This window comes from Prunus mume, linkage group LG6 (genome assembly GCF_029339155.1).
Source record: "Prunus mume cultivar Tortuosa linkage group LG6, ASM2933915v1, whole genome shotgun sequence".
NCBI lineage: Eukaryota > Viridiplantae > Streptophyta > Magnoliopsida > Rosales > Rosaceae > Prunus > Prunus mume.
Genome location: NC_142703.1, coordinates 4,110,385 through 4,135,283, shown reverse-complemented (window position 1 = coordinate 4,135,283; position 24,899 = coordinate 4,110,385). Strand labels below are relative to the sequence as shown.

Here is a 24,899-nt window from a genome sequence, read left to right as displayed (position 1 = left end):
GGAAAAGAAAGAATAGAAGAAAACAAATAGATGTCAAATGATTCCATTCATATAATCATCTCAACTTTATTTCAAATGTACTACATGTAGTTATTTCAAATACATTCAATCTAGTGAAGTTCTTATTTTTGTAGCAAATTTAGCTTTATTGTTAAATTCAAATCCCTCCATCCAAACCGAGCTTTATCTACCAAAAATCTCCAGCTGGTACCTACGCTTCACAGGACCAGGAGCCACGACGCAAATCACTAATTCAAATAATAATTTCTGGAGAATGTTATATTCTCTCATGCAGAAAAACAGTTCACAAATTAGCCTACAGATTACAAAAAATTTATTGCATCCACTAAATAAAAGCTGACATACATGTGTTTATAAGTACACTCGGTGAGTGCCCCCAGATAGAAACGCATAAATTAATGCCTACAGGAACCATAAGAAGCTATCAACTTCTAGCGACGGGCTTTCCACTATGACGGGGCACCAAGATATGAGGCAAGCCGCAATATGTCACTGAAGACTCCACCAGCTGTGACTTCGGCACCAGCACCAGGTCCACGAATTATTAAGGGCTGATCTTTGTACCTTGTTGTTGTGAAAGCAATGATGTTATCTGCCCCAGATAGTTGAGCAAAAGGATGATCGTTCTTGTATGTTTGCAGCTTCACTATCCCTTTCTGATTGACCATGTCGACCACCCCAACATATCTCAAGACCTTCAGATATCACAAAGTCATGATGAGGGAAAAAGAAAAATTATTTGAGCAAAACTTAAAAGAAAAAGAAGGGAAAAAGACTCCTGTGAAACTTGAGCTGCATATCCCTGCCCAAAGAACTCTAAAAATAAAAATATTCACATTTTCCAAACTATTATGGCCTATTAAAAAGGAAATCCAGAGTCCATTTTTTATCACCAAAAGTTGGATAAATGCAACGGAAAACCCATCATAGCATAATGTACGAAACAATGCTGGGTTCAAAGGAAGCTAAAATGATACTGTTCTAATAGTTATATAAATTAACAATTCTGAGTTCTTTTTCTCCTTAAATTGCCTATTCTAGATAGCTGATACTTCCAGAAAAGTAAAGAAAAGAAATGGAGGCATTTAATAGCCTGTGGGTGCCTAGCAGGCTTCTGACCAACAACCTGATAATGTAGTAATCAAATATGGCTAGGTTAAAATTGTGGTATTACTCAGGAACCAAGAGAAGAAATGCATCCCAGAGATACTTACTTCTCCTGCATCCTCAGCTATCTGTCTTTTCTTAGCCCAGTCATGATCAAACTGTGGAAGTTTTTCCATGAAATCCTCTGCTGATGCACTGTTCTGAAAACGGATAATCCAAAACTCCACATCAAAGGTGAACTTTTGCATTTGGTAAGGTATAGTAAAATATAATTTTACCTTCAATGGTTCTGGCACAAGGCTTTCAACAGGGATGTCAGAGAGTTCCAGCTTAAGACCAGATTCTCTAGCAAGAATTATCACCTGCATTTGATGGGGTTCCTTAGGAGGCAAATCTTACCACAAAACAATGAAGCAAAAATAATGATAGCTCAGGTTGCAGTATGGGCGTGGGCCCAAAAGCAGCAAAAAGATGGTCAATCTTTGTCAATAATACAAGCTTTAGGGATATCAAAATTTGAAAAACTTAAACTGGTTAAACAGATAAAACATCATCACATTAGAAGCCTCCATAATATAGTGAACACAATTTTTGCACATTGTACCTTTCTACAAACATCTGTTCCAGATAGATCATCCCTGGGATCCGGCTCAGTATAACCTGCATGCTTTGCTTCAGCCACCACCTCACTAAAAGTCCGTCTTCCTATAAAGTTGTTAAAGATATAACTCAAAGTTCCACTGCAACAGCAAATCAGAGGGAAGACTTGTGTTAAACGTAATATAAGTGTGCATTTGTAAACATCATGAATTTACATGCTTAAAAAGAGGAATTATACTTGTATTATTTTCAGCATTTACTGAGAGAAGACAAATCAAAAGTAGTCTGCCTACCTGAAGACGCCTTCAATACGCAATATTTTGTCCCCGGTTTCGAGGAGACCTTGTAATGTATTGATAATTGGCAGACCAGCTCCAACAGTAGCTTCATAGAAGTAGTGTGTATATGATTGCCGTTGAAGAGCCCTTATCTTCAAATACTGTACACGGACAAAAATAATTTCATGACTGATGAAACCCCAAAAGTCAAAAACATATGTACGATATGAACAACATTATTGCCTTCTCAGAAAGCATCAAATTTTTACTTGAGAGTAACTAACTTATGTTACATGAAAGTTAAACATAAATTATAGTTTCTTTCTTCCTGCAAGTCAGTTTATGGTAATGCTGCAGGGGCACTGAAGCAAATCAAACAAACTAGTTACCTAATAGTAAGATATGGATATGAAAGTGCAAGTGTCAACTCACAACAAAATCCTGAGGGAAACAAATATAACAACCAAGTTGAGTACAACTCCCACCCCCATTTTCTAATGAACACTGTATTCAACAAGACAAACTTTGAGATCTTTCAAATCAAATTCAAGTAAGGCAAACTTTGTGATCTTTCAGAATAAAGAAAAGAGTCAAATTCACATTAGCATTACATCACTTGTTGCATAGAAATTTATGAAAAATTTATGTGTAATAAATGGCTGCTTTTGTTACCACTATGTTCAGACAATAAAGTACCATAAAACCATGTGTTAGGAATCAAAACTCCTCATCCAAATCTTAAAAAGAAAGCACTCTTGACCAGGAATCACAAAAAAGAAAAAGGAAAAAGAACAAAACTGATAAAGAATTAGAAGATACGATGTAGCTTGAACATAAACAAAATGGTGTGAACCAACAATAGACACGATCATAGCTTGATAACCCTGTAAATTGTTTAAAAGCAAGATATCCCAAATTCGGGGGTTTTGGATACGCAACTATGATGAGAATCGCACAATCCCACTTAATTGGGTAGATGAATTAATTAAGGAAATGGGGGATGTTCTTGTTCTTTTGTTATTATGAACTACTGAAACACAGAATTTGCAATTTGATAACATCAAGATAAAAACCCAAAAGAAGTCCACATGTTAAAGAGATATTACCTGATCAAGAGGTCCTGAATTCGCTTTTTTGTTGGGGGTGACTACATGAATTCCTTTCCGCAACCAGTCATAGTAATGGCTTGCAATACTAGAGTCAGCTGTGCAGTCAACCAAAACTTTATTCGGAATAAACTGATTACCATGTACATGCTGCACAAATTTGTCCATATCTGCCACTACTCCTTTCTCTTTTTGTAGTTCTCTCCATCTAGATAAGTCAATACCCCTACAACAATAAATAAGAAAAAGGTTAATTCGTGGTCATGGAAATGAAACTACTGAATGACCATTATTTATGGAATAAAGTCTTTAATCAATTAGAAGGGAAAAGGTCGGTGATAGTATTCACATATGAAATCCAAAAAGAATAAGGAGAGCCAACTATTAAGCTTCAGCATATATTGTAATAGGAATGTCAACAGAGGCAATTTCCACTACTTAGAAGAAGCACGTTGGTCAATTATCAATTCAAAAATATTTCATTAGCATACATGTATAAGTTAGACCACACCATTCCAAGGTGTAATTTAGATTATACTAAACATTTCATTTAATAATATTTATACTATTTAATAATATTTCGTTAAAAAATTTAACTTACGCCTCACTCAAAAGCATTGTCCTTGATCCAGTTATTCCCATAACACGCAAATCAATATTAAACTTTTCCTTGAGGGTAGCTGCCTGCAAAGATTATAGAACTTCAATGTTAAGGATTCACCCAACAGAATAAAAGAAAATAAAAGCACCTGGTCTTTGTCAAAATTTGGTTACTAAGCAAGCAGCAATATGTAACTTTTTTAGTAAAGACAGAGTAAAGTCAGTGTGTGTGTGTGTGTGTGTGTGTGTGTGTGTGTGTGTGTGCGCCAGAAGGTATGTTTTGTGTTCGTGCACATGAGAGAGAGAGAGAGAGAGAGAGAGAGAGAGAGAGAAGGCAAATATAAAATCATTCCAAACTTAGATCCTTAATTAAAAGTTTAGAAAGAAAACCCAATTGGTTTGGCTTGTAAAACTAATGTTAAATTGTTGAATGGCTATAAATTGCACAGCACAGCATATACAAATGGCTGCAAATGGACAGCATGCATGCATTGATTACATCCTTCTTCGCAACATTTCTGATGACATAAACGGAAGAAGAATACACAATCCAACATCTTCCTTCTCACAAAACTAAATCAAACTAGAATAGGTACTCGTGCAAAATCCAGAAAAAGGCCTCCAACTAAGCACACAGAATGATAAAATTTGACCAAATTTAGGATTTTCTAAGTAAACATGTAATGAAGAATCATGCAATTTCATGGACAGATGAAAATTCAAGTGCTATATTGCACAAAAGACTGATAATAACATAGGAAAAGCGAAAATAAAGTACCTGATCCCTTAACTGATCAAGTAATGTGGCACCAATCAGACCAGGTCCAATGATACCCATTGCTATTGTTGTTCTTGAAAGATAAAATCTAGAGTGGACAGCTCTCAGGGCCCTAATACAATCCTCTCGCTTTAATACTACAGTAATATTGTACTCGGAACAACCTTGAGCTATGGCACGCACATTAATGTTTGCCTGTATTGTAAAAACAATTTAGATCCCTCTGTATTGGAGATAATGGGTTAGGAGAAACATTTGGAATCGAAGACTGCAGTTTAGAAGAGGATAGCCCACATCATAAACCAGTATGCGAACAACCATGAATTTTCATATTTAACCTAACTGATTAATAAAATTAATATAAATAATATATCCCTAACCTTTGCCAGTGCATTGAAAAGAGTTGCGCTAACTCCTGGAGTACTCGCCATTTTTTGGCCAACTGTTGCCAAAATGCTACAGTTTGGAATGACTTGAACCTGAGAGGGAAGAAAAGTACCGGAAGAGGTGCCACAAATTAGTATTTTCAAACAATTTTTAAAAAAAGGGATGACATTTTAACATATATGAAATTGAAAATGTAAAAATAAAAATGCAGTGCATTTTTTCACATTAACATTCATGTCACCATTTTGAACTGTTTCTTATAATTCTTTATACTAATAGTGCGACCCAATCTAAAATATGCAAATCACCACCTTGGTCCCACTCACTAAATGCTTGCCTCCAACTTACTTAAGTAAAATGCCAACCCAACAACACTTTCCTGCCCCTGTAGTCTCAATTACAAGGATGATGCATGGAAAGCTGATTCTGAACAACAACTCTAATAATAAGTAATTGATGGTAAAACAAAGAGCTATGACCGTTCAGCCTTTTCCACCATTGTGAAGAAAACCACTGAACCACGGCATTAAGTTATTATCAGTGAAATAAACAATAAATTGCCGGTACACTGTCCTTGATCTGCATAAATTAAATATCAGGTAACCTGGTCAAGAAATTCAGTCAAATAAAAAGTAAGCACCTGAGAAAGACGCCCAGCATTCAAAGCCTCATGAAATCTTGACTGCAGTAACTCAAAAACAGCATTTACTTCCTTCTCAGGGACAGCAAAGCAAACCGAATGCTCACTACTAGCCTGCAGTGAACCATCACTAAGAACGTTAAGCATAAAAAATGTTCTACTGTTTCAACATCTCATGAACCTGATACAGAAGATGAGATAACCTGAGATATCATAATAACATTAGCCCCAACATCTTTTACGGCACTAAATAAAGTACTGGCTGTACCAGGAACACCAGCCATTCCAGTTCTGGGAGAACAAAAGGAGAATATTAAAAATTGTAGATCTTTAAAATCAAATGCAGCTGCAATCGCTATAATGCACAGCTCACCCTTCAACATTTACAAGGGCCAAGTTGTCTATTGTTGCAAACCCCTTGACAAACGATTCCAAACCCTGGCCCTCTTCATCCTCAGTAGAGCGACAAATTTTTGTTCCAGGTGCAGCAAGGTTGAAAATGTTCCTTATTATAATAGGAATGTCGTATCGCATCACTGGGATGATGGTGCGTGGATGCAGAACATTTGCCCCGAAATAAGACTGCACATACACGTATATATTATGTTTAAATTTGTGAATACGCCAATCTCAGGAACTTAAGTAGTGAGTAATGAGGTTTACCATTTCCCAGGCCTCTTGATAAGACAATGTCTTCAGAATCACTGCCTCACTAACTGCACATGAACATTTCTTATTGTTGAATTAAATCCCACAGTAACATCTTAACATTCTTAAAAGGCATCAACCAATTATTCTCACAAAATAAAGCAAAAATATGTACTCTTGTATTCCTAAAGATAGTGGTTGTACCATAACTGACCAAGCAAGATAAGACTGATCCAAGGCTACAGATAAGGAGCAGAGCGCCGAACTGGTGACCTTGACCAGGCCGACTCTCCATTCAGCACCCACCACTTTGGGTCCACTGGACCCATGTGCCGAAAAGAGGTCAGGGCTCACTGTACAGAATCAGTACACAGGAGGTACCACATGGCAGTCATCCACCACATGCTGATCAGCATGTTTGAGCAGGCTGAATGACCCTCAGCCCCAGACACCTCATGCTAGCCAAGACTAGGTGTCAAACGACACTTATCTCTTTGTGCCAACTAGACAGTCTGTACAGACTCAATTAAACAATGTGCCAAACGGTACCCCCAAAGGAAAGTCATTCGCTACGTTGGCATAACCACATGGGCAGGAGCCATGCTTCCTCCAGTTCACCTATGGGAGGCACCTTTCCGTCACCACCATGGACGTTGATGTTCCGGGACACGTGTCACCACCACACGCCGTCTCCCACATCAAAGTATTATAAGAGGATCTCCTGACTTCTCTATAAATAGGGGCATGCGCCCCCCAAGAAAAGGTATGAACACCATCATACATACCCTTACTCTGCCAAATTAAGCATCAGAGGTTTCTATGATGTCACACAGGTACCTTTGTCCCTCACTGACTATTCTTTCTTAACAGGTACCCATCTAAATTCGGTAGAAGGGCAACATAGGTCGCTCACAACTTCTATTGATCCATTTTGGACAAGCATGTATTATTTAAAATGGCTGATATGTGACATGTTTTACCAAGTACAAGAGCTATACGAACCTTTTCTGGGGTCTGCACTATAAACTCCATCAACATCTGTCCAAATTGTGACTTGACCAGCCTTGAATAGAGCACCCATGATAGCTGCGGAGAAGTCACTTCCATCTCTCTTCAAAGTAGTAGGAATGTTTTGAGGTGTGCTAGCAATAAAACCAGTAGCTACAATTGCTTTTGACGGATTTTTGGAGTACCATTTCTCAAGTCTCTCTTCAGATTCCTTGAAATCAGGATCCACTTGATTAGAACTAGTAGGGTTCACAATAAGGACTTCCCTTGTATCCATCCAATTGCAATCTACCCCATTCTGAAGAAGGAAAAAAAAAAGAATAAGAAAATATATTAATATAACAGACAACTAGGAAAAACAACATTCAGCAAATGCTCTTGAAAAGTAAGCAAACCACCACCAGACCTTTCTAACAACACATGACAACATCTGAGCAGACCATAACTCTCCATGTCCTACAACAAAATCAGTGAAGGATTCTGTTGCATGACCAGCTGCCATAAGTAAGTATATTAGTCAATCTGATAAGATCCAATCATAAAGTTTAATCAAAATTAGCCCAAGACATCAATAAAACTAACAAGTACATTCAAATTAAGTGTCATAATAATTTGACTAGACAAAGAACATAGTTTCCATAACATATAAATTGAGGATGTTGGCTAAGTTGGAAAAAGGCAAGTGATTTAATCCTAGGCGCTAATCAAATTACAAACTACTGAAGATTCAGATAAAAGAATTAGTCTTTCCCTGACAGAGAACACTGGCTGATATAGTTTGTAATATAAACACATACACAATAGTAAATACAAACCATTTGAAATATGATGGGAATTGTTAAAGCACACACCATATTTGCTTTATCTGATAAGCCATTGGAGAGTCTATACAGATCAGAGATCCACTAATGTTCTGATGTTTTGTGGAAAATAATAAATGAACCAAGAATGTCCACATAACATTCCAGGTACAACTTGAGAACGACAGTGTGTGAGGGAGAGAAGTCTAGTACCAATGTATATTGCACGAAGCATTGCTTTCAGGTTACTGATGTCATGTTGCAATTGTGCTAAGAAGCTACAGAGATCATCCCCATCAATTAAATCAAGAGCTGTTGATCTGTGCTTTTCTAAAACGGCATCTAATGCAGATATATAGGACTCATCTCCTGATTGAGCCTTGTTGATGAGATCATACATCATATCTGTTACCTTGGACATTGCAGAGACAACTACAAACTTCCTCTCCGAATCATCACTGAGAATTATTTTTGCAACATTCTTAATTCTTTCTGAATTTCCCATACAGGTACCACCAAATTTATGAACAGACCAAGTATCACCTTTAGGAAGCTGAACTTTTTCAGGGGATGTATTTACAGGAGTATCTACTATTAAAGGAAAGAAAATTAGAGTTAGATGAAACTTATACATACAAGATCCTAAGGAAAACTTTGGACAATTATGGAAAAGCATAGAAAATGAACCTGTGACTGATGAAATGATCCTGGTTTTTAGTGTCTTTTTCCTTCCTAGCCCAGAAACAAAACCCATCCTGAAAAAGACAACAGACATCCGCATAAATTAATGAATAATTTAAGTTAATCTTAAGTATTCCGCTAGTCAAATAAACCCTACAACACTAATATTTGGAAGTGAAAAAGGTGGATTCAAAATATTTATATTTAAAAAAAATACTTTTTAATTGTGCAATAAGAAGTAAATTTGTTCCAGCAATGCAAAAACTATTATAGCAAATAAAACATCAGTTCTAAGAGCACAAACTTACACTAAGAGCTTAAGAGAAACATGCTAAGGTTGAAAGTACCTACTTGGATCATGTTTGGTTATGACAAGTGATATAATTCCTAACTAGTCAAAACAGAAAGCAAGAATTTTTAAAGAAAAAATGTTTACTGAAAATGATAGCAACATCAAGCAAGGAGCAAATTCAAAATAATTGAATAAACACAATGCTATCTCATACCAGAGCTCTTGCATGCATAATAATTAAATTAAGTAGAAAAACCAATACCAAAACAATAATTAGAACAAAGGAGAAAATTGCACCAATAGCTCTTGGACTTTTGGTACAATTCCAACACTTAAAAAAGCCCCATTTTCCGCTGTGCTTCACTTCTTAGTATACCATTTTTTCAAAAACTAAAAACAAATTATCCTTAAGCACGATATGAAACTTGAGGACAAGTTGAATATTTCCATCATTCCAGGTTAAGTTAAACATTTACTACTTAAGCCATAAGCTCCAGTCCAGTGAAATGGTAAAAAGAAATATCAGTATGAAAAAAGAGTTCCACTTTTTATACAGAAAGCTCTTCCATTTTCTCGAGAAACAAACAGAAAATGGAATCAAGAAAGAAAATTTAGCTGGGTATAAAACTGAGTACCTGCAAATAGGAGAGCGCTGAGGAGGGAGAAGGAATGTGGGGCATTGAGAGTAGCAGATCTTCTTGGGCTTGGCGTCATGACGCAATGCGTTGGGGGAGAGACTGTGGCCTGGATTAGAGATGGCTGAATGGAGCAACGCCATAGCCTCTCACAGTGACACAGAGAGTAGTTTGGTGGTGTGGGTGTGAGTGCGAGTGCGAGTGCGAGTTTGGCGGCTTCTGCTAATATAATGTACTACTGAGCGGAGGCCATGAAAGTGAATGACTGGGAAGGGATGCGGTGCGGCGTCTAAAACCGTGGGCCAGGGTGATGATCCATTCAAGCAGTGACACGTAGCAAGATGTAGGGGTCAGTATCAAACTTCGCCACGCTTGTCTGCCACTCCAGTATTGCAAATTGCATTCTTCGCTTAACCAGGGCACCGCATATATTTTGTTTCACCAGGTGAACTTGCTCCCTAGAGAACTGATGCAGATAGAATTCATGCATTGGACTCAATTGGAATGGAGGTGAGGTTTTATGTCATTAAACCTCGTGTTATTAATAGTGAAACCATCACTCATTATATATCTCGATGCTATTTAGTAGTTAAACATATAATGTGATTCAATTTAAACACGTCTTGGTATTATTAATAATGAAACCACAAATGTTGAAATTCAAACTCGTAAATTTCTTTGTTAGTGGTGAATCCATTTGGTACACACGTTTCTTCCCTTTTGTTTTGAGGGTTTTTCTGCTTTTCTCGGTTTAATTAATTTGAGTGCCGATGATCAAGCTTATGAAAAATTTACCTTTTTTTTGGTAAAATGAAAAATTGACCTTTAAAAAACAAAAGGCTTATGGAAAACTTTTTTATTTATTATTATTTTATTTTTTTGAGAGTGATCTGAAAAACAAGTTATAAGCGAGCAGTGCCCAACCCACCAAAAGAAAACGCACAAGAAAAAAGTATCGAACAGTCCTTGAAAGCTCATACGTGAAAAACCCTACCGCCGAAACCGGCAAGACCCCCTCACAGTCTCTGAGCTCCGACAATGGCGGAGCTCTCAGTGATAACAATAGGAGGCAAAGGCTCATCTCTCTCGTCCTCCTCTGTCTACGCCATTGCCAGTGGCCTCGCTCAGTTACGCATCGACTCGTCGGCGCTCAATAGGCTCCCCTCCTCCTCCTCATCACCTCTCAATACCCACAACCTCGTCTCTCTCCTACCCTCTCTCCCAACCGTTGAAGAATCCAGAGCTTCTCTCGTCGTCCTCCTCAGCAAGCTCCTCTCTCTCTCCGGTTCCCCCAATATCCGTACTGTTCTTCCAGTTAAAATCGCGGAAGCACTCAATTCCCCAGACTTAAAGCACGAATCCCTCGATTTAACTGACGAGGAGGCCCTTGTGTTGGAGAAACTCAAGTTATCCTCTGCTTTGTACGCAATATGTGCGCTTCTGGACCACCAGTCAGCTGCTTTGTCGACGGTTTCGGATGCAGTAGCGGCGATTACTTGCGAGGCATTGAAGGCCGACGTAGCGGCGTTCAATTTGATCGATTCAGGGGATGGGCACGCCGCGAAGGAGGAGATTGGGGTGGCCAGTGATTTGAAGGTGTTGCTCAACGGGTCTAAGTTAGTGGGTAAGGTTGAAATTGAAGCGATCTCGAGAATCCCCAAAATTCACGCGAGTTTGAGAGAGCAAGTGAAATCGGTGCACTCCAAGACTCGAGTGGAGCTGAATTCTGGTGGGAAGGTAGTTTGTGCCGGGGTAGTCAGGACCGCTTTGTTGCCATTGGCAGCGGCTCTGTGGGACTTGGGGGACCGTAGTTTGTCCCGTGCGAAAATGAATGTGGATGCGGTGGGGAGTGTGAATTCGAGGTCGAGTTTGGTAGCATTGTTTGAGCAGAAATGCCCAAGTGGTGAAAGCTTGAGAGGTGGGTTCAAGCTGGTTTCCCAATTAGTTTTTGAAGAGGAAGATAATTATGATAATTTTGCTCATGAAGTGAATGCATTGATGGGAATTGTGTGGAAAATTGTGACTTGGGAGGCAATTACAGCGTTTATGGTGTTGGAGGGAGCTGAGTTGAATGGGAAGAAGAGTGAAGGTAGTGAAGTGAATGGAGGAGGGAATGTGAAAGTGGAGAAGAAGAGTGAGAAGAAGAAGAAGGTGGTTTTGGGAAAAGGAACTAGTGTTATATTAAAGTTGATAAAAGATAGGTTGCAGGGAAAGGGAGGAAATGCTGTTGATAGTTTGGGCTTGTTGGGAAATTGGGTTGAAGAGCTTATATCGTTTTTGGACCCCAAGGACCCAGAGTTTGATAGTTTGTTGAACAGAGTGAAGGAGTTGGTGGAAAGCAATGAGACTAGAAGACTCCCCAAGCTCCCAAAGGTAATGAATGCCTGGAGTTATGCTTTTCATTTCTGTCTGGAGTATTTTCTCCAATCCACCTTTTCATTGATTTGTAGGAGAATAAAATGAATGATTACTCTTCTTCATTTTTTTGTCCCTTTTCTTTGGGAAGCAGTGTTTTTCATGAAAATCATTTGGGTGCTTATTAGTATCTACCTCTTAATTTATTATTGTCTTAGGAAGGAAGATTTCTGTAGAAAACAATGTGCGTACTATGACTTGTAGTTAGATTCTGTAACATGTGATCATTTGGAAAGAATTGAAAATTTATACAGTTGTGCATATGTGTATTTTCAAAGACTATGCTCAGGTTTTTGTCTTAGTTGCCTTTGCAGATTATGTTAATTTATGTTTTTTTTTTTTTTTGGATTGTAATGAATGAACTTAATAGCATTCTGACTTGGACATATTTTGCACATACTAGGGGACTCGTGACTTTGCAAAAGAACAAATGGCAATAAGAAAGAAAGCATTTTCGATAATTGAAGAGGTCTTTGAGAGGCACGGTGCCACGGCATTGGATACTCCAGTTTTTGAATTGAGAGAAACTCTCATGGGGAAATATGGGGAAGATTCGAAATTGATTTATGATCTTGCTGACCAGGTAATTGCCTCATTTTCAACTTTTGGCAGTTTAAATGGACTATTTATTTTTATTTTTTGTAGTTATTTTATAGGTGTTGCTTGTCGGTCCTCATGTAATGTAGGGTGAAGAGGGAGTGGGCATACAAACATGAATCAATTTGATTCTTGGCATTTACACTAAATTAGCCGAATGCCACACTTTTTGTACTTGGAATATCGATGTTAGGTGACCTTTTAGTGTTTCCTGAGATGTTAAATTATCACCTAATCCAGAATAGCAATCCTGGTTCCTAAGAGGTATTAAGACTGTCAAGTCCGAGGCTTTTTGCCTAGTTTTCGCTCATTATTGTTAACCATTGTTAATTACATTTTTTTGGCAACTTTCATCAATTCTTTTCTGAATTCAGCTATGAAATACTACCTCGAATGCCTTCTAGATTATTCATTTTTTGTTTTGTGAGATTTGATTGTATGGTTTTCTTAAGAAATTGGCTATTGGGATGACCTTGTGTTGTTTGCATGTTGCAGGTATTTTTGTTTTATCCGCTTTAAATCTGACATAGGACACGGGTGAATTGTAGGCTTAAGTAGAGTAGTGGAAGCAAAACAATGAAAAACTGAAAATAGAACAAATAAGGATAGATAAGTCTGGAATCACTACAGGGGTTTGGCTTCACACCAAGAAGTCTCCAATCTCTGGAAAATAAACTTTCTTTATATCTCAACAACTCAACTCCCTAATGAATTACATGAGAGGGGTATTTATAGCAAACTAAAACCTAGAGACAATAGGATAAAAACCCCCTTGCTAAAACAGAAATTCTAACCTAAATAAAATAGGAAACTTAAAAATCCTACTGAAACCTGTAAAACTTAAAAATCTTACTAAAATCTGGAAAACTTAGAGAACAAGTTAGAAACTAATCGCAGGAATCAAAAATTGCCAGATTTAAAGACCAAATTAAATGACTTCCTCTTCCATCTCTTTCTTTTATAAACCCTAATGGGTTTGATGAAGATGTCCTCATCAAAATCTGTGATGAGTGTTTTTGTATTTTTAAACATGAAATCATCTTCTTTATATTGCGACCACTAAGTATTTTTTCATGTTTGAATTGTGGTATTCCCTGTCATGTGGTGTTAAATATTGTTTGTGAAGGTGTGTTAGACAGGCCTTGCTATTTCTTCTATTTATTCCTTATAAATACTTTTCTTTCTTGTTATAGCTTGACAATAGAACTGAATTAATCACTCATATCTAATGTAATTTGTGTCTATCCTGTCTACAGGGAGGAGAGCTTTTATCACTGCGATATGATCTAACCGTTCCATTTGCTAGATATGTAGCTATGAATGGTATCACTTCTTTCAAAAGGTACCAAATAGCAAAGGTGTACAGAAGAGACAATCCATCGAAAGGACGATATCGTGAATTTTACCAATGTGACTTTGATATTGCTGGTCAATATGAAAAAATGGGGCCAGATTTTGAGGTTATTAAGATTTTAACAGAACTTCTTGACGAGCTGGATATTGGAGATTATGAGGTAACTTTCTTTTCATTTTCCCCTCTATCTATGTCATTGCATACAAAGTCTTGTTAATTTGAATAATTATATTTATTATAGTACCACAGCTCCTCACTCATTAATTTTGACATGGAGTTATGCTTGGGACTTCCATTGGATGTCTCATTGCTATCAGATCTGGGTCACTATTTTAAACATTTAAAATTATTGTAAAGTTTTTTAGTTTGAAACATATTGGTGCATGATTCGTAATTGCATAGTAATGATATGAAGTTAATAAATACAACTATTCTGATAACAATAGGAAGAGATGAAGTAAAGATTCCTTCTCACTGTAATGATTCCTAATTGCTTCACATATAGAAACAAGATTCATTCTTTCTTTTTTTCTATACCCTTCAATCTTGACGTAGAGCAATATGGAAAGATGGATTTCAACCTAGTCTTGAGGTCTTCATCTTCTAAAAGAAGCCAATCTAGTCTTGTGATTTAAACCTCTCCATGAAGTGCTACACTACTTATATTCAGACTTTTGTGTGTCTTATCTCTCTGCCTTAAATCTAATTTTACAATTGTGTCTTAATGTTTATTGTACAGATTAAGTTGAACCACCGAAAGTTGTTGGATGGAATGTTGGAAATCTGCGGAGTACCTCCTGAAAAGTTTAGAACTATTTGTTCAACTATCGACAAGTTAGACAAGCAGTCTTTTGAGCAGATAAAAAAAGAAATGGTAAAGACTCAAAAATTGCGACCATATTTCACGTGCGTATGCTTGAGTTGCAATTCTGTATCTTGGTTTATGTGTTTTTATGTTTTGCATATGCTTGCTTTGAGTTACATTTCATGTCTTGGTGTCTCTGTTTCCTTGTTTCGTCTTTGTTGTTAATTCAGTATGAAATACTTAATGGAACATTAATTACAGCATAAGATTGTTTTTATGAAGTACTTACCTGGCTGACCCCAAGTAGTTGGGAGGAAGGCTTGATGTTCCACATCTATAACTCAATAGAGCAATAATTGCTACATAAGAATTTTACAACTAGAGGAAGGCTTTGTGCACACAAAACACCATAATTGTTGTCATCTGTCTGCTTCTTGACAAGGAACGCCTGTCTACTTGGGCAGTTCACATGGCTAGTATAGCATATTGGCCAATAAATTGTTTAAGCCTCACACCTTGAGGTAAAGCTTTTGGTCCTGTACCTGCCAACCCAAAATTCTTACTGTTAATTAATTGTTGCCTCTGGAACACGTTGTGTTGATTTTAATAACCATGTTCTGAGTTCCAAATGACTGAAAGGTATAACATTCGTCAATGAAAATAATGAATAAACCATGTTCTTTCAAGTAAATGCGAATAAAAAATTTGTCAATAAAAATGTATCTGCTGAATTGAATTTTCATTAACATAAGAACCGATCTCATTTGATTTTCTGTTTATTTTTCTATTGAATAAGCATATGCCTTTTATTTTTGTCCAAAAAAATAAGCATATGCTTGGTTTATCATTTTGTTGTGCTTTTCTCCATGATCATTGGGTAAACATTTTCATTTCTATTTTTTATTGGTTTATCATTTTGTTGTGCTTTTCTCCATAATCATTGGGTAAACATTTTCATATGATGATTGAGTTGTTTCCTCATATCTAAATCTAGTGAGGGTTTAATATTTATCATATTTGCATTTTTAGGTGGAAGAGAAGGGCCTAAGTGTTGAGACAGCAGACAAAATTGGTACCTTTGTAAAAGAGCGTGGACATCCGTTGGAATTGTTATTTAAGCTTAAACAGGAGGGCAGCTCATTTTTAGAAAACAATGCATCTATAGATGCATTGAATGACCTGGAGATCTTATTCAAGGCTTTGGAAAAATCAAAGTGTATCGGAAAAGTGGCTTTTGACTTGAGTCTTGCAAGGGGTCTTGATTATTATACGGGAGTAATATATGAAGCTGTTTTTAAGGGGGGTGCACAGGTAAAATTATTTAAATGCTGTTGTGATTTCCTCTGCTTTCATTTTGCATGCTATTACTGTTTCTATAACCTGTCTTATGTGCCCTCTCTAATCATGCCCTCTGACATTTGCTGTCGTTTCCTAAAAATTTCAATTCAGATGAGTGATGCAAGTAATAATGAATGGCGTATTGTTATTGCTTCCTCTCATTAACTTATGTGTTTCAAGGTTAATCTATAGATATTTGATCTTGTCATCAGGTTGGTTCAATTGGTGGTGGTGGACGCTATGACAACCTTATAGGGATGTTCGGTACAAAGCAGGTTCCAGCTGTTGGTATCAGCCTTGGAATTGAGCGAGTTTTTAATATAATGGAGCAGAAAGGCCAGAATCAGGTAACTTTCACGTGCTTCTGTGTGTATGTTGATTAATAGTCTACTTATATTTTGGGTGAATTGTATTGTTGGGTGATATTCCGATTGGTAGTGATAGCTCTTCAAATCCTTGTTCTCCCAACTGGGTAACTAATAAAAGATACTTATGAATTTTTAAATTCATTAGTTATACATTTTTTAGGTTAATTTACACTATGCTCCTGTACTTTTATCTGTATCTCAGTTTAGTCCTTAAACTTTAAATTGCTTCATTTTGGTAACTGAATATGGGTTAGTTGATCTAAATCAGAACTTCTCTTAATGAATTTAACAAAAGTAATCATGTGACTTGCACATGACTGCATACTAGAGGATAATTTCTTCATTCCTTATTTTATTTGTCATTTGTTATCAGGTATATTCTATTTGTCATCTGTTGCTATGTATCTGTAAAATATAGAAACTTGAAGATTTTTTTTTCTTTTTTGGGAAAAGCATTGAAGCCTGTTATTCAATTGTATTATTATTTTTGTATATTAATTTCTCAAACCACATAACTTAATGGCTAGCTACATGTGAGATTTAAGAGGTATAATAATGTCAAGAAAAAATTTCAATACTTATTTGGAGAGCCACTTATGTATAGCCATACGGTTAGACTTGCTCTTGGTGCATGGCAAATTTTTCCTTGCCCTAGTGTAGCACATACACGTTTATTTGTTTTAGCATGCTTGTATTGTATGAGACATTGATCTGTTCTTTCATATTTTATTTATTATTATTATTATACAGACAACCCGAGCAACCAAGACTGAAGTCCTAGTGAGTGTATTGGGGGATGATTTAACGCAAGCAGCTGAGTTAGCAAGTGAGCTGTGGGCTGCAAAAGTGAAAGCAGAATACTTGGTCAATAAAAGAGTGTCAAAGCACTTTGATCGAGCCAAGGAATCTAGGATCCCTTGGATGATAATCGTAGGTGAACGGGAGCTGAACGAAGGGGTTGTGAGATTAAAGGATATTGAGGCTGCTGAGGAAAGCATAATTCCAAGAAGTAGAATTGTGCAAGAACTTCATAAACGGTTGAGTTCATGATAATAATATATTTTGTGGAGGCAAAGAAAAGAAGAACAAATCTCAAGCCAGATTCCCTTATCTTTCATTTTTCTTTGTTTACATGTGCCTTTCTGGGCATGTTAAGGCGCTCAAAACAGGTATTACACACATTGATTTCAGATTCATCTCACATGTAATTCTGGTATTGTAATGTTTTGAAACAAGCAAATCCTATGATGAGTATTTTGACAAATTTTCGTTCAAGTTATGAGTTATTTTGATCTCTATGTGCGTGGATTCTAGGGTTTTAAGAGCATCCGCGATCATGTTTTCTATTTTTTAGTTAAATTTTAGCTAAAACCATATAAATGTTATTTTAGGAGCTCTCTATAAAATTTAAACTCTAATCATGTTCTCTAGTTTAAGGAGTCATAAATGCTATAATTCTTTTTTAATTGGTTCATCTCTATTAAAAAATAATATAAAAATAATAAACATTAATCAAAGGTTTGAAATACTCATTAAATAAAGCAGCATTAAATTATAGGGAGAGTTCTTTCTCTCTCCTCAAATTTAAGAGCTCCTAAAGGTCTCCATATTTTAGGAGGTGGATAGGTAGCATGGTTGGAGTTGTATTTTTCCAAATCCTCTCTAAATTTTGTCTAATAAGGTGGTTTAGGGAGCTCATTGTTGTAGATGCTCTAAGTCTAAGAGCATCTCCACCACTGTGACTTCAGCCAGGGCAAGAAGCCCATTCCCTAGGTTTTGGACCTCCAAGCACTTGCATGCAAGCCCAAGGACAGATCTTGCTCTGAGGCACTGACGTCGTGAGTGAGTCAAAAAAATTCAAAAAATTGCAATTTTTAAAATTTTAAAAAACCAAAAAATTATGGATGTTTTCCCTATAAATACATAACAAGTTTATATTTTGTTGCATATTCGTTTTTTCTTGCCCCTACCCTAGCCTTTTGGGGTGGAACCAAAAAAGGCAATGCCACTATTCACGTGAATAGTAGCATTCCTTGCCTTTGCCTTAGCCTTAGCCTTTTGGGATGGACATGCTCTAATGGTCCCTGAAATTTAACCTTATTTGCATTTTGGTTCTTCAATTTTCAAAATGATTTCCGTGGTCACTTTCGTTAGACAAATGGTCTTCACAATTTTGTTATCTTTTATTTTAAATGCAGGAGTAAAATGATATTTTTTGCATTATTTTTAATTTCCACCCTCTAAATATTCATATCACTCAAAAAATAAAAATAAAAACCAAAAAACCTTCTTCCGACACAACCTTTCCAACCCAACACCAACTGGACACACACAACCCACAACCACCACCAAGCCTTCCTCACCCTCACCGTCCCACCCAGTCCCAACCCCTCTTTCCCCATGATGAAATATTCAAATGTTTTTTTTTTCGATATTTTTTTTTCATGCCCAAAATTGAGGTTATGAAATAGAATGAGGGGCATAAGCTATCTCATGGAGGATGGGTATGGTTTGGGTGAGGTTGTGGGAGTGTCATCAGTTGTTGCCGGAGTGATGGGTTAATTGGCTTGGTGTCGGATGGAGGTTGTACATGGCTTTGTTGGATTGAAGGAAGGGAGATATATCATTTCTCGATTGGTGGTGGATTTTAATGGGCTTGGGTTTAGTTGGAGATATATCATTTCTCGATAGGTGGTGGTTTTGATAGGTACATTATTTATGGGATATGTAATTTAGGAATTATTTTTTTGGGTTCAAATTTTTTTAGAATTTGCCGATGGGTGTTAGAGGGAGTAGGATTTGCAATTGGGGTTGCCCACACTACAACCAAAACCATCTTTATCTTTGAATTGTTCTCTCTTTCTTTCTTCTCCTTTTTGACCACTCCACCGTGCATGAGGGAATACAAGGGGCTGGATACTGATAAATTCTATGCCATGGGCTCTTATTAGACCAAATGCTTTCAACATAATAATTTCTCTCATGACTGTCTATGGCCGCATTTGGCTATGATGCATCATGATTCATGTTACCAAAAATCAACCCCAACTATCTTACCATCGGTGCTTTAGGGTTAATACATTAATACGTCTCTGTCTAACTAGAACGCAGAGCTGTGGATACATAGGGATGGGAATAAAAATTGGGCTAGTGCCATCATGTTAACTTCAAATGTTGTGATGTGTATAGCTGCTCGGCTATACTTTTAAAATATTTGAAAATATTTAAAGAGTAGCTACGTGTCTATACTTTCAAAATATTCATATAGATTATATTGTTTAACTAAGAGTAATTAAGTCTAGCAATTAGGAAATGCCTTAAACCATACAAAGATATGAATTAGAAAGAAAAAAAAAATGTTACCCATAATCATAAATTAAAAAATGGCATAAGTCCATAGACAATAACTCCACGTAAGAGGAGATATCCAGAAGACCGAGAAAAGGGCGGTAATCTCATCAATGACATATTTTGCCTATATAATTATATGAATCTTTCGCGTTTATGGTGATTATAAATTTGAATACCATTCACAAATGTTACATTGTACCATGTGTTTCTACATATACATAGGACTTCGAATGTACAGGTGAATACTCTTAATCACTTGAGCTACATATCCCATGCTAAACTACTCAATTGGTCTTAAGAAATGATTCATCCACTCATCATTAATACTAGTAATACCACCCAATTAAGTTAGGCGCAGTCCTCCTCAAAGTCAATCCACAACAACAATAGGTTGGGTTGGGTTGGGTGTAGAAGATAATGCGAGCAGTGAAATAAGCACATACACACTTATCTTATGTATAAATTCATGGAACCACGAGTCTATTATGTTAAATTTACGGTTAACTCCTTCAACTACTGTGTTAAATTTACCACCCAAAAGCTCATCCCCTACAACCTGAGTCCCTTGAGCAAATTGAGAAAAGCAAGCTCTTCTCCCTCGACATATTGGGTTGTTGCTAGAGTAGTCGACTGGTTCAATAACCGCACATTAACTTTGATGTACAGCTCGCTGCCTACCATATGTATAAATATAATGTGGATGTCGGTAGCAATGGCATTGTGATGGACGGGTTTGACAGAAAATATGAAAAAGAGAAAGAAAGACTCCTTTTTCCCACCCAAATCCCAACCGCCCACACGGCTCACCCCATCCATCAAACAAGTCGGCGGATCCATGAATCTCGCCCAAATTAAAGTAAAAGAATAAAAGTATCAATTTATTTATTTATTTATTTATTATGTGATGCGAGACTGCGAGTGACTAACTACCACAGAATCATCATATTCACAAGTTTCTCAAATTGTGACTGGTCTGTTTCAGAAACTTTCCAACAGGCGCCGTGAGTTTAGCAAAGCCCATCCTCAACTGATCTGCAGACAGCAATCTCTTCATTTCAAACTCCGTGTGTTGGGTTGTCTTGTTGCGTACCCCTTCCTTTCTTCCAACCTCAAATTCTCCCTCCCCCCGTCAAGAAAAGGACATCTCAAAATTCTCATCAATGCTTGTTTTCCTTCCACCTTTCCCCCCCAATGCTGGCTCTAGCAAAATTCCTCCACTACTCATCTCACTTTAACTAATGACGTGGCACAAGCCCATTTGAGAAAAGTCCCACAAGTGCATAAAATTACAAACTTGACCTCTTGCGACCTTTATCTTTTATGTTATCCCCATTCTTCAGAACCACAGGTGGCCCAGTTTGCGCTAGGGTAGAGGCCTCGTCACCCATAACACTCTGCAGAGATTATCAAATACAGAGTGGTTTTGGGAAATACAGGTGGCTTTCATTACAAAACAGGAGCCATCAACGAAAACGGTTCCTTTATTTTCGTGTCTTTACCAATAAAACCGTTCTCTGTTTTGAGCTGAGCTCTCACCCTCCAATTCCGAAACCCATCAATCGATCCCAACCATGGAAGGGGGAGATATCGGTGACTGGGAGATGCTCCACGACTCGGACCCTCCCCTGGTCAACTCAAATGACTCGGTTGAAAGCCCTAGTAACTTCGAAGGAATTGATGTTGACGCCGAGGGTATGATCAGGCCTGATTACTTCTCTTTGGATAATCAGGGCAAGTATGGGTATGCTAAGGATGTGGCTGATGTCAGCGAAGAGGGTTCGGTTGAGTCCGACAACCCGAGCTGGATTGACCCGGGTCCGGTGACTCGCTACGGGGCAAAAGAACCGGGTGGGTTCTGGTCCGATTCGGGCAGTGATCGGTCCGATGACCGTAAAAGCAATTATCTTGAGGTGAAAAATGAATTGGGTTTTGCGGGTAATGACAAAAGCCAAGTTGGTTTTGGAGGGATTGTAGAAATGGAGTATACCGATGAGAAATTGGGAAAATTCGGGTCTGACGAGGGCAAACTTAGTGGGTTGGATGTGGAAGGCCAACTGAGCTTTGAAGAAATTGGGGAAAACACAAGGGTTGAGAAGGAAAGTGAGATGGGTTTTAGTGGATTGGATGGTGGAAATGACATGGATAAGAAACCAGAAGATGGACAATCAGTTGGGAGTCAAAGTGCCGCACCTGAAGTGAAACCTGAGGCAAAATCGGGTGCCGAGGTGGTGAAGAGGACAATCTTGTGGTGGAAGGTTCCATTTGAGGTCTTGAAGTATTGTGTTTTTAGGGTGAGCCCTGTTTGGTCCTTTTCTGTGGCCGCAGCAGTGATGGGGTTAGTTATCTTGGGGCGGCGATTGTATAAGATGAAGAGAAAGAGCCAGAACTTGCAGCTCAAGGTTACTCTGGATGATAAGGTCAGTTATTGCAATTTTTATTATTTTCTTTTATCTGAGTTAATGATCATTAGTCTTCACTGCGTGTTATGGGAAAGCTAAAATATGACTGCATTCAGGGTGTGAAAGTAGGACTAAATAGTGTATATTATAAGGCTTTTTTGTACTTCAGTTTTCTTTTGGTGTGAAGAAAGCTTTTGCATTTGTTCATTTGTTCGAGTTTCTTTCTCATTTGAAATGGCTAAAGTTATCTTTTGGTCCGAAGAAAATTTTGCATTTGTTCATTCATTTGTGTTTCTTATTTATTTGAAATGTCTAAAGTTGCACTTTCCAATCTTTATTACTTTTCTTATAGATAAAAAATCACAAGAATCATTTGGGAGTACTTTTTTCTTACACTGTTTGGTTTGTGTTTGACATTTTCTAGTGCAAAGGAATGTAGAGATTTGGTTTTATTCACCTTCCTCTGTTAATTTATTGTATTCTGCAATATTGTTAAAATTATTTGGGATTATGCTATTATGTTTGGTTACAAGTATTACATTTTTCCTTTCTTGAATTTTTTTTTTTTTTTTTTTTGGGGATAAGAAGCAGAGGATATTTAGTATTATAAAAAAGTGAAAGTTACAATAGAATTGAACAAGTAGTGAAAGTTACACAGACTTCAACATTCAGATACTTGCAATGGAAGCATTAGTAGAAGGTGAGAAGTTCTTGTCCTCCAAAAACTAAATCCCTGTTCCATTCCCCACAATAAAACATAGATTAGAAGAAAAAGAACCAATACCCTGCAAAATGACTTTCCAAGGACCTCTGTGGAAGCCACTATCAACTCATTTGAATTAAACCCATTGGCTTGAACCTCTATCCACTACTCTTATGCTCTCCCCTTTTGAGAGAATGCTCATTTATCTGCAGTTTTGTTTGTTTCGGAATCTTCACTTACGATTAGCTGAGATAGGTACATGTCTATGAGGGGACGAAACCTATTTCTAGACACTTACCTGTATCAATTATGAAATTTTATTTATACCGATTCTTTATTTTCCTGGCTGCATTGAAGTGGAAAGAAACTTTGGGCTTAGAGAGTAATCAATATAATTCAATTTTTTGAACATGTATGGACTGAGTGAACAAACTAATGGCTTTAGATGAACATGTAAAGGGCTTGCTTAATATAGGCCAGTTAAGAAAGCTCTGGGTGAAAAAGTAAAACTTAAAACAAAATATACTGTCAACGAAGTATATCAATTATATTCTATACTTTCAAATTAGCAAAGGGTCACATGTTACCTTTTAATGGTTATTTGTTTTCCTGTTTCATAATTTCAAGAAACCATGGATCTGAAGATAGTTGCAATAGAATAAACCATAATGGACAGATAAGGTCTTTTAGACCTTGTTTATTTCCTTTTGCAAGAAAGGGCATATTCATTTGGTAAAAAATTTCCCTGGAGTTCCTGGAATTTATACTGAGTGAATATTTTTTCAGCATTATCAGTGATCACAATTAAGGTAGTCAGAGTAGTTGATTATATGTTGCATGAGATTTATAACGCCTTTGCAAAGTACTAGTGGATATTTCCTGTTTTGGCCTTGTAGCCTGTAGAGTTAATTTGTTTTCCTTATGTTCTTGTTGAATTTACATTGGAGTAAAAGAGCGTAGAAATCCATGATACTGTGATAATAAGTCTCATGAAATGGTTTGCTTTTGCTTATTTTTCAAATTATTTTGTGCTGGGGCATGCGCTCTATCTAGCTCTAGCCGTATTAGGTTGGGGTGGGAAAATGGTGGAACCTATGTTAGTTGTAAGCAAAAGGCTTTTATGGTAGGATTTTATTTACTTGTACTTTGTTATATGAGTTATGTGGCTTTACAAATGGGAACTTTGCTTCTCTGTTTTGACGTATATGTTGAGGTAGAACCTGGCATATCTAACTGAACAAATTTTGCAGAAGGTGTCTCAGTTCATGAGTCGCGCTGTGCGTCTCAATGAAGCATTTTCAGTGGTGAGGCGGGTTCCTATAATACGACCCTCGCTGCCGGCATCTGGGGTAAATCCGTGGCCTGTAATGGGCCTGAGATAGAAAATTCTTGTTGTGAAGTACATAGAAAAAGAAAGTACTTTGTCCATGAACTGTGCTAAAAGTACTAATGTTCTTATGCTACGCTTTGTATCAAAACGATTGTGTCTGTTATGTATTATAACTTTGAAATTTAGAATCTTTTGCATCACTCTGTAAAATGCAGACAAAAATTTCCGTTCAGGTACAAATTTTTACTTCTCTTTTCCTGTTGTCTAGTGTGCTTTCTCGTTTTATCTACATGTTCAGTGTATTTTTCATGCCCGCCGTTGGAAATGCAAAATCACAATGTGTTTGTTATATGATACTAGCTGCCCAGCAATGTGCATCCACCAGACCTTTACCCAAGATTTTGTACACTAACTAATTTGGCAGGGTTTTATTTGTTTATATACGGTGTTACTTTAAACCTTACAAGTGAGCCTATTGGGGATATTGTGAAGATGCAGGAATTATTAGTCCATTGAACATCATTGTCTACTAAGTTCTCATGAGATTTTGGGGAGATAGAGCCACCATAAGTTGATATGTTTCAACTCATATGCTCAAGACTTTCTTTTATTTATTTATTTAAAGGGTTATGTTAGGGAGACCAACTTTAAATATTAA

General features: G+C 37.1%; 3 protein-coding genes across 4 annotated transcripts; 2 read left to right on the top strand and 1 right to left on the bottom strand.

The window, feature by feature from the left end:
* Positions 1–27: 27 nt before the first annotated feature.
* Positions 28–9,842, bottom strand: LOC103336486 (bifunctional aspartokinase/homoserine dehydrogenase 1, chloroplastic-like). 2 transcript variants are annotated; one of them, XM_008239533.3, is made up of 18 exons: positions 9,582–9,842; positions 8,661–8,728; positions 8,187–8,561; positions 7,580–7,668; positions 7,168–7,471; positions 6,181–6,233; positions 5,891–6,099; positions 5,721–5,808; positions 5,518–5,631; positions 4,871–4,969; positions 4,491–4,685; positions 3,714–3,796; positions 3,113–3,338; positions 2,022–2,167; positions 1,733–1,868; positions 1,407–1,490; positions 1,236–1,328; positions 28–716 (listed from the first exon to the last, which is right to left on the bottom strand). In XM_008239533.3, the coding sequence occupies exons 1-18, from the start codon at positions 9,722–9,724 to the stop codon at positions 471–473; spliced, it is 2,751 nt and encodes a 916-aa protein (XP_008237755.2). In that variant the 5' UTR covers positions 9,725–9,842; the 3' UTR covers positions 28–470. The 2 variants fall into 2 exon arrangements, with proteins under 2 accessions (XP_008237755.2, XP_008237754.2); XM_008239532.3 differs by having other exon boundaries at positions 8,187–8,564; positions 9,582–9,841.
* A 662-nt stretch (positions 9,843–10,504) lies between these two features.
* Positions 10,505–17,733, top strand: LOC103336485 (Class II aaRS and biotin synthetases superfamily protein). Its single transcript, XM_008239531.2, has 7 exons — positions 10,505–11,954; positions 12,400–12,579; positions 13,850–14,107; positions 14,687–14,821; positions 15,782–16,063; positions 16,303–16,437; positions 17,209–17,733. The coding sequence occupies exons 1-7, from the start codon at positions 10,620–10,622 to the stop codon at positions 17,506–17,508; spliced, it is 2,625 nt and encodes an 874-aa protein (XP_008237753.2). The 5' UTR covers positions 10,505–10,619; the 3' UTR covers positions 17,509–17,733.
* Positions 17,734–20,900: 3,167 nt separating this feature from the next.
* LOC103336484 (uncharacterized) lies at positions 20,901–24,496 on the top strand. The gene is made up of 2 exons (XM_008239530.2): positions 20,901–22,226; positions 24,162–24,496. The coding sequence occupies exons 1-2, from the start codon at positions 21,381–21,383 to the stop codon at positions 24,291–24,293; spliced, it is 978 nt and encodes a 325-aa protein (XP_008237752.1). The 5' UTR covers positions 20,901–21,380; the 3' UTR covers positions 24,294–24,496.
* The last annotated feature ends 403 nt before the right edge of the window (positions 24,497–24,899 follow it).

Coding starts and splice junctions, on each gene's coding strand:
- LOC103336484 (XM_008239530.2), top strand. CDS start 21,381: ATGGAAGGGGGAGATATCGGTGACTGGGAGATGCTCCACGACTCGGAC. Junction 22,227..24,161: donor AGGTTACTCTGGATGATAAG/GTCAGTTATTGC, acceptor CAAATTTTGCAG/AAGGTGTCTCAGTTCATGAG.
- LOC103336485 (XM_008239531.2), top strand. CDS start 10,620: ATGGCGGAGCTCTCAGTGATAACAATAGGAGGCAAAGGCTCATCTCTC. Junction 11,955..12,399: donor GACTCCCCAAGCTCCCAAAG/GTAATGAATGCC, acceptor TGCACATACTAG/GGGACTCGTGACTTTGCAAA. Junction 14,822..15,781: donor AGCAGATAAAAAAAGAAATG/GTAAAGACTCAA, acceptor TTGCATTTTTAG/GTGGAAGAGAAGGGCCTAAG.
- LOC103336486 (XM_008239532.3), bottom strand. CDS start 9,724: ATGGCGTTGCTCCATTCAGCCATCTCTAATCCAGGCCACAGTCTCTCC. Junction 4,686..4,870: donor TTTTCAATGCACTGGCAAAG/GTTAGGGATATA, acceptor TTTACAATACAG/GCAAACATTAATGTGCGTGC. Junction 2,168..3,112: donor ATTCAGGACCTCTTGATCAG/GTAATATCTCTT, acceptor GTCCGTGTACAG/TATTTGAAGATAAGGGCTCT.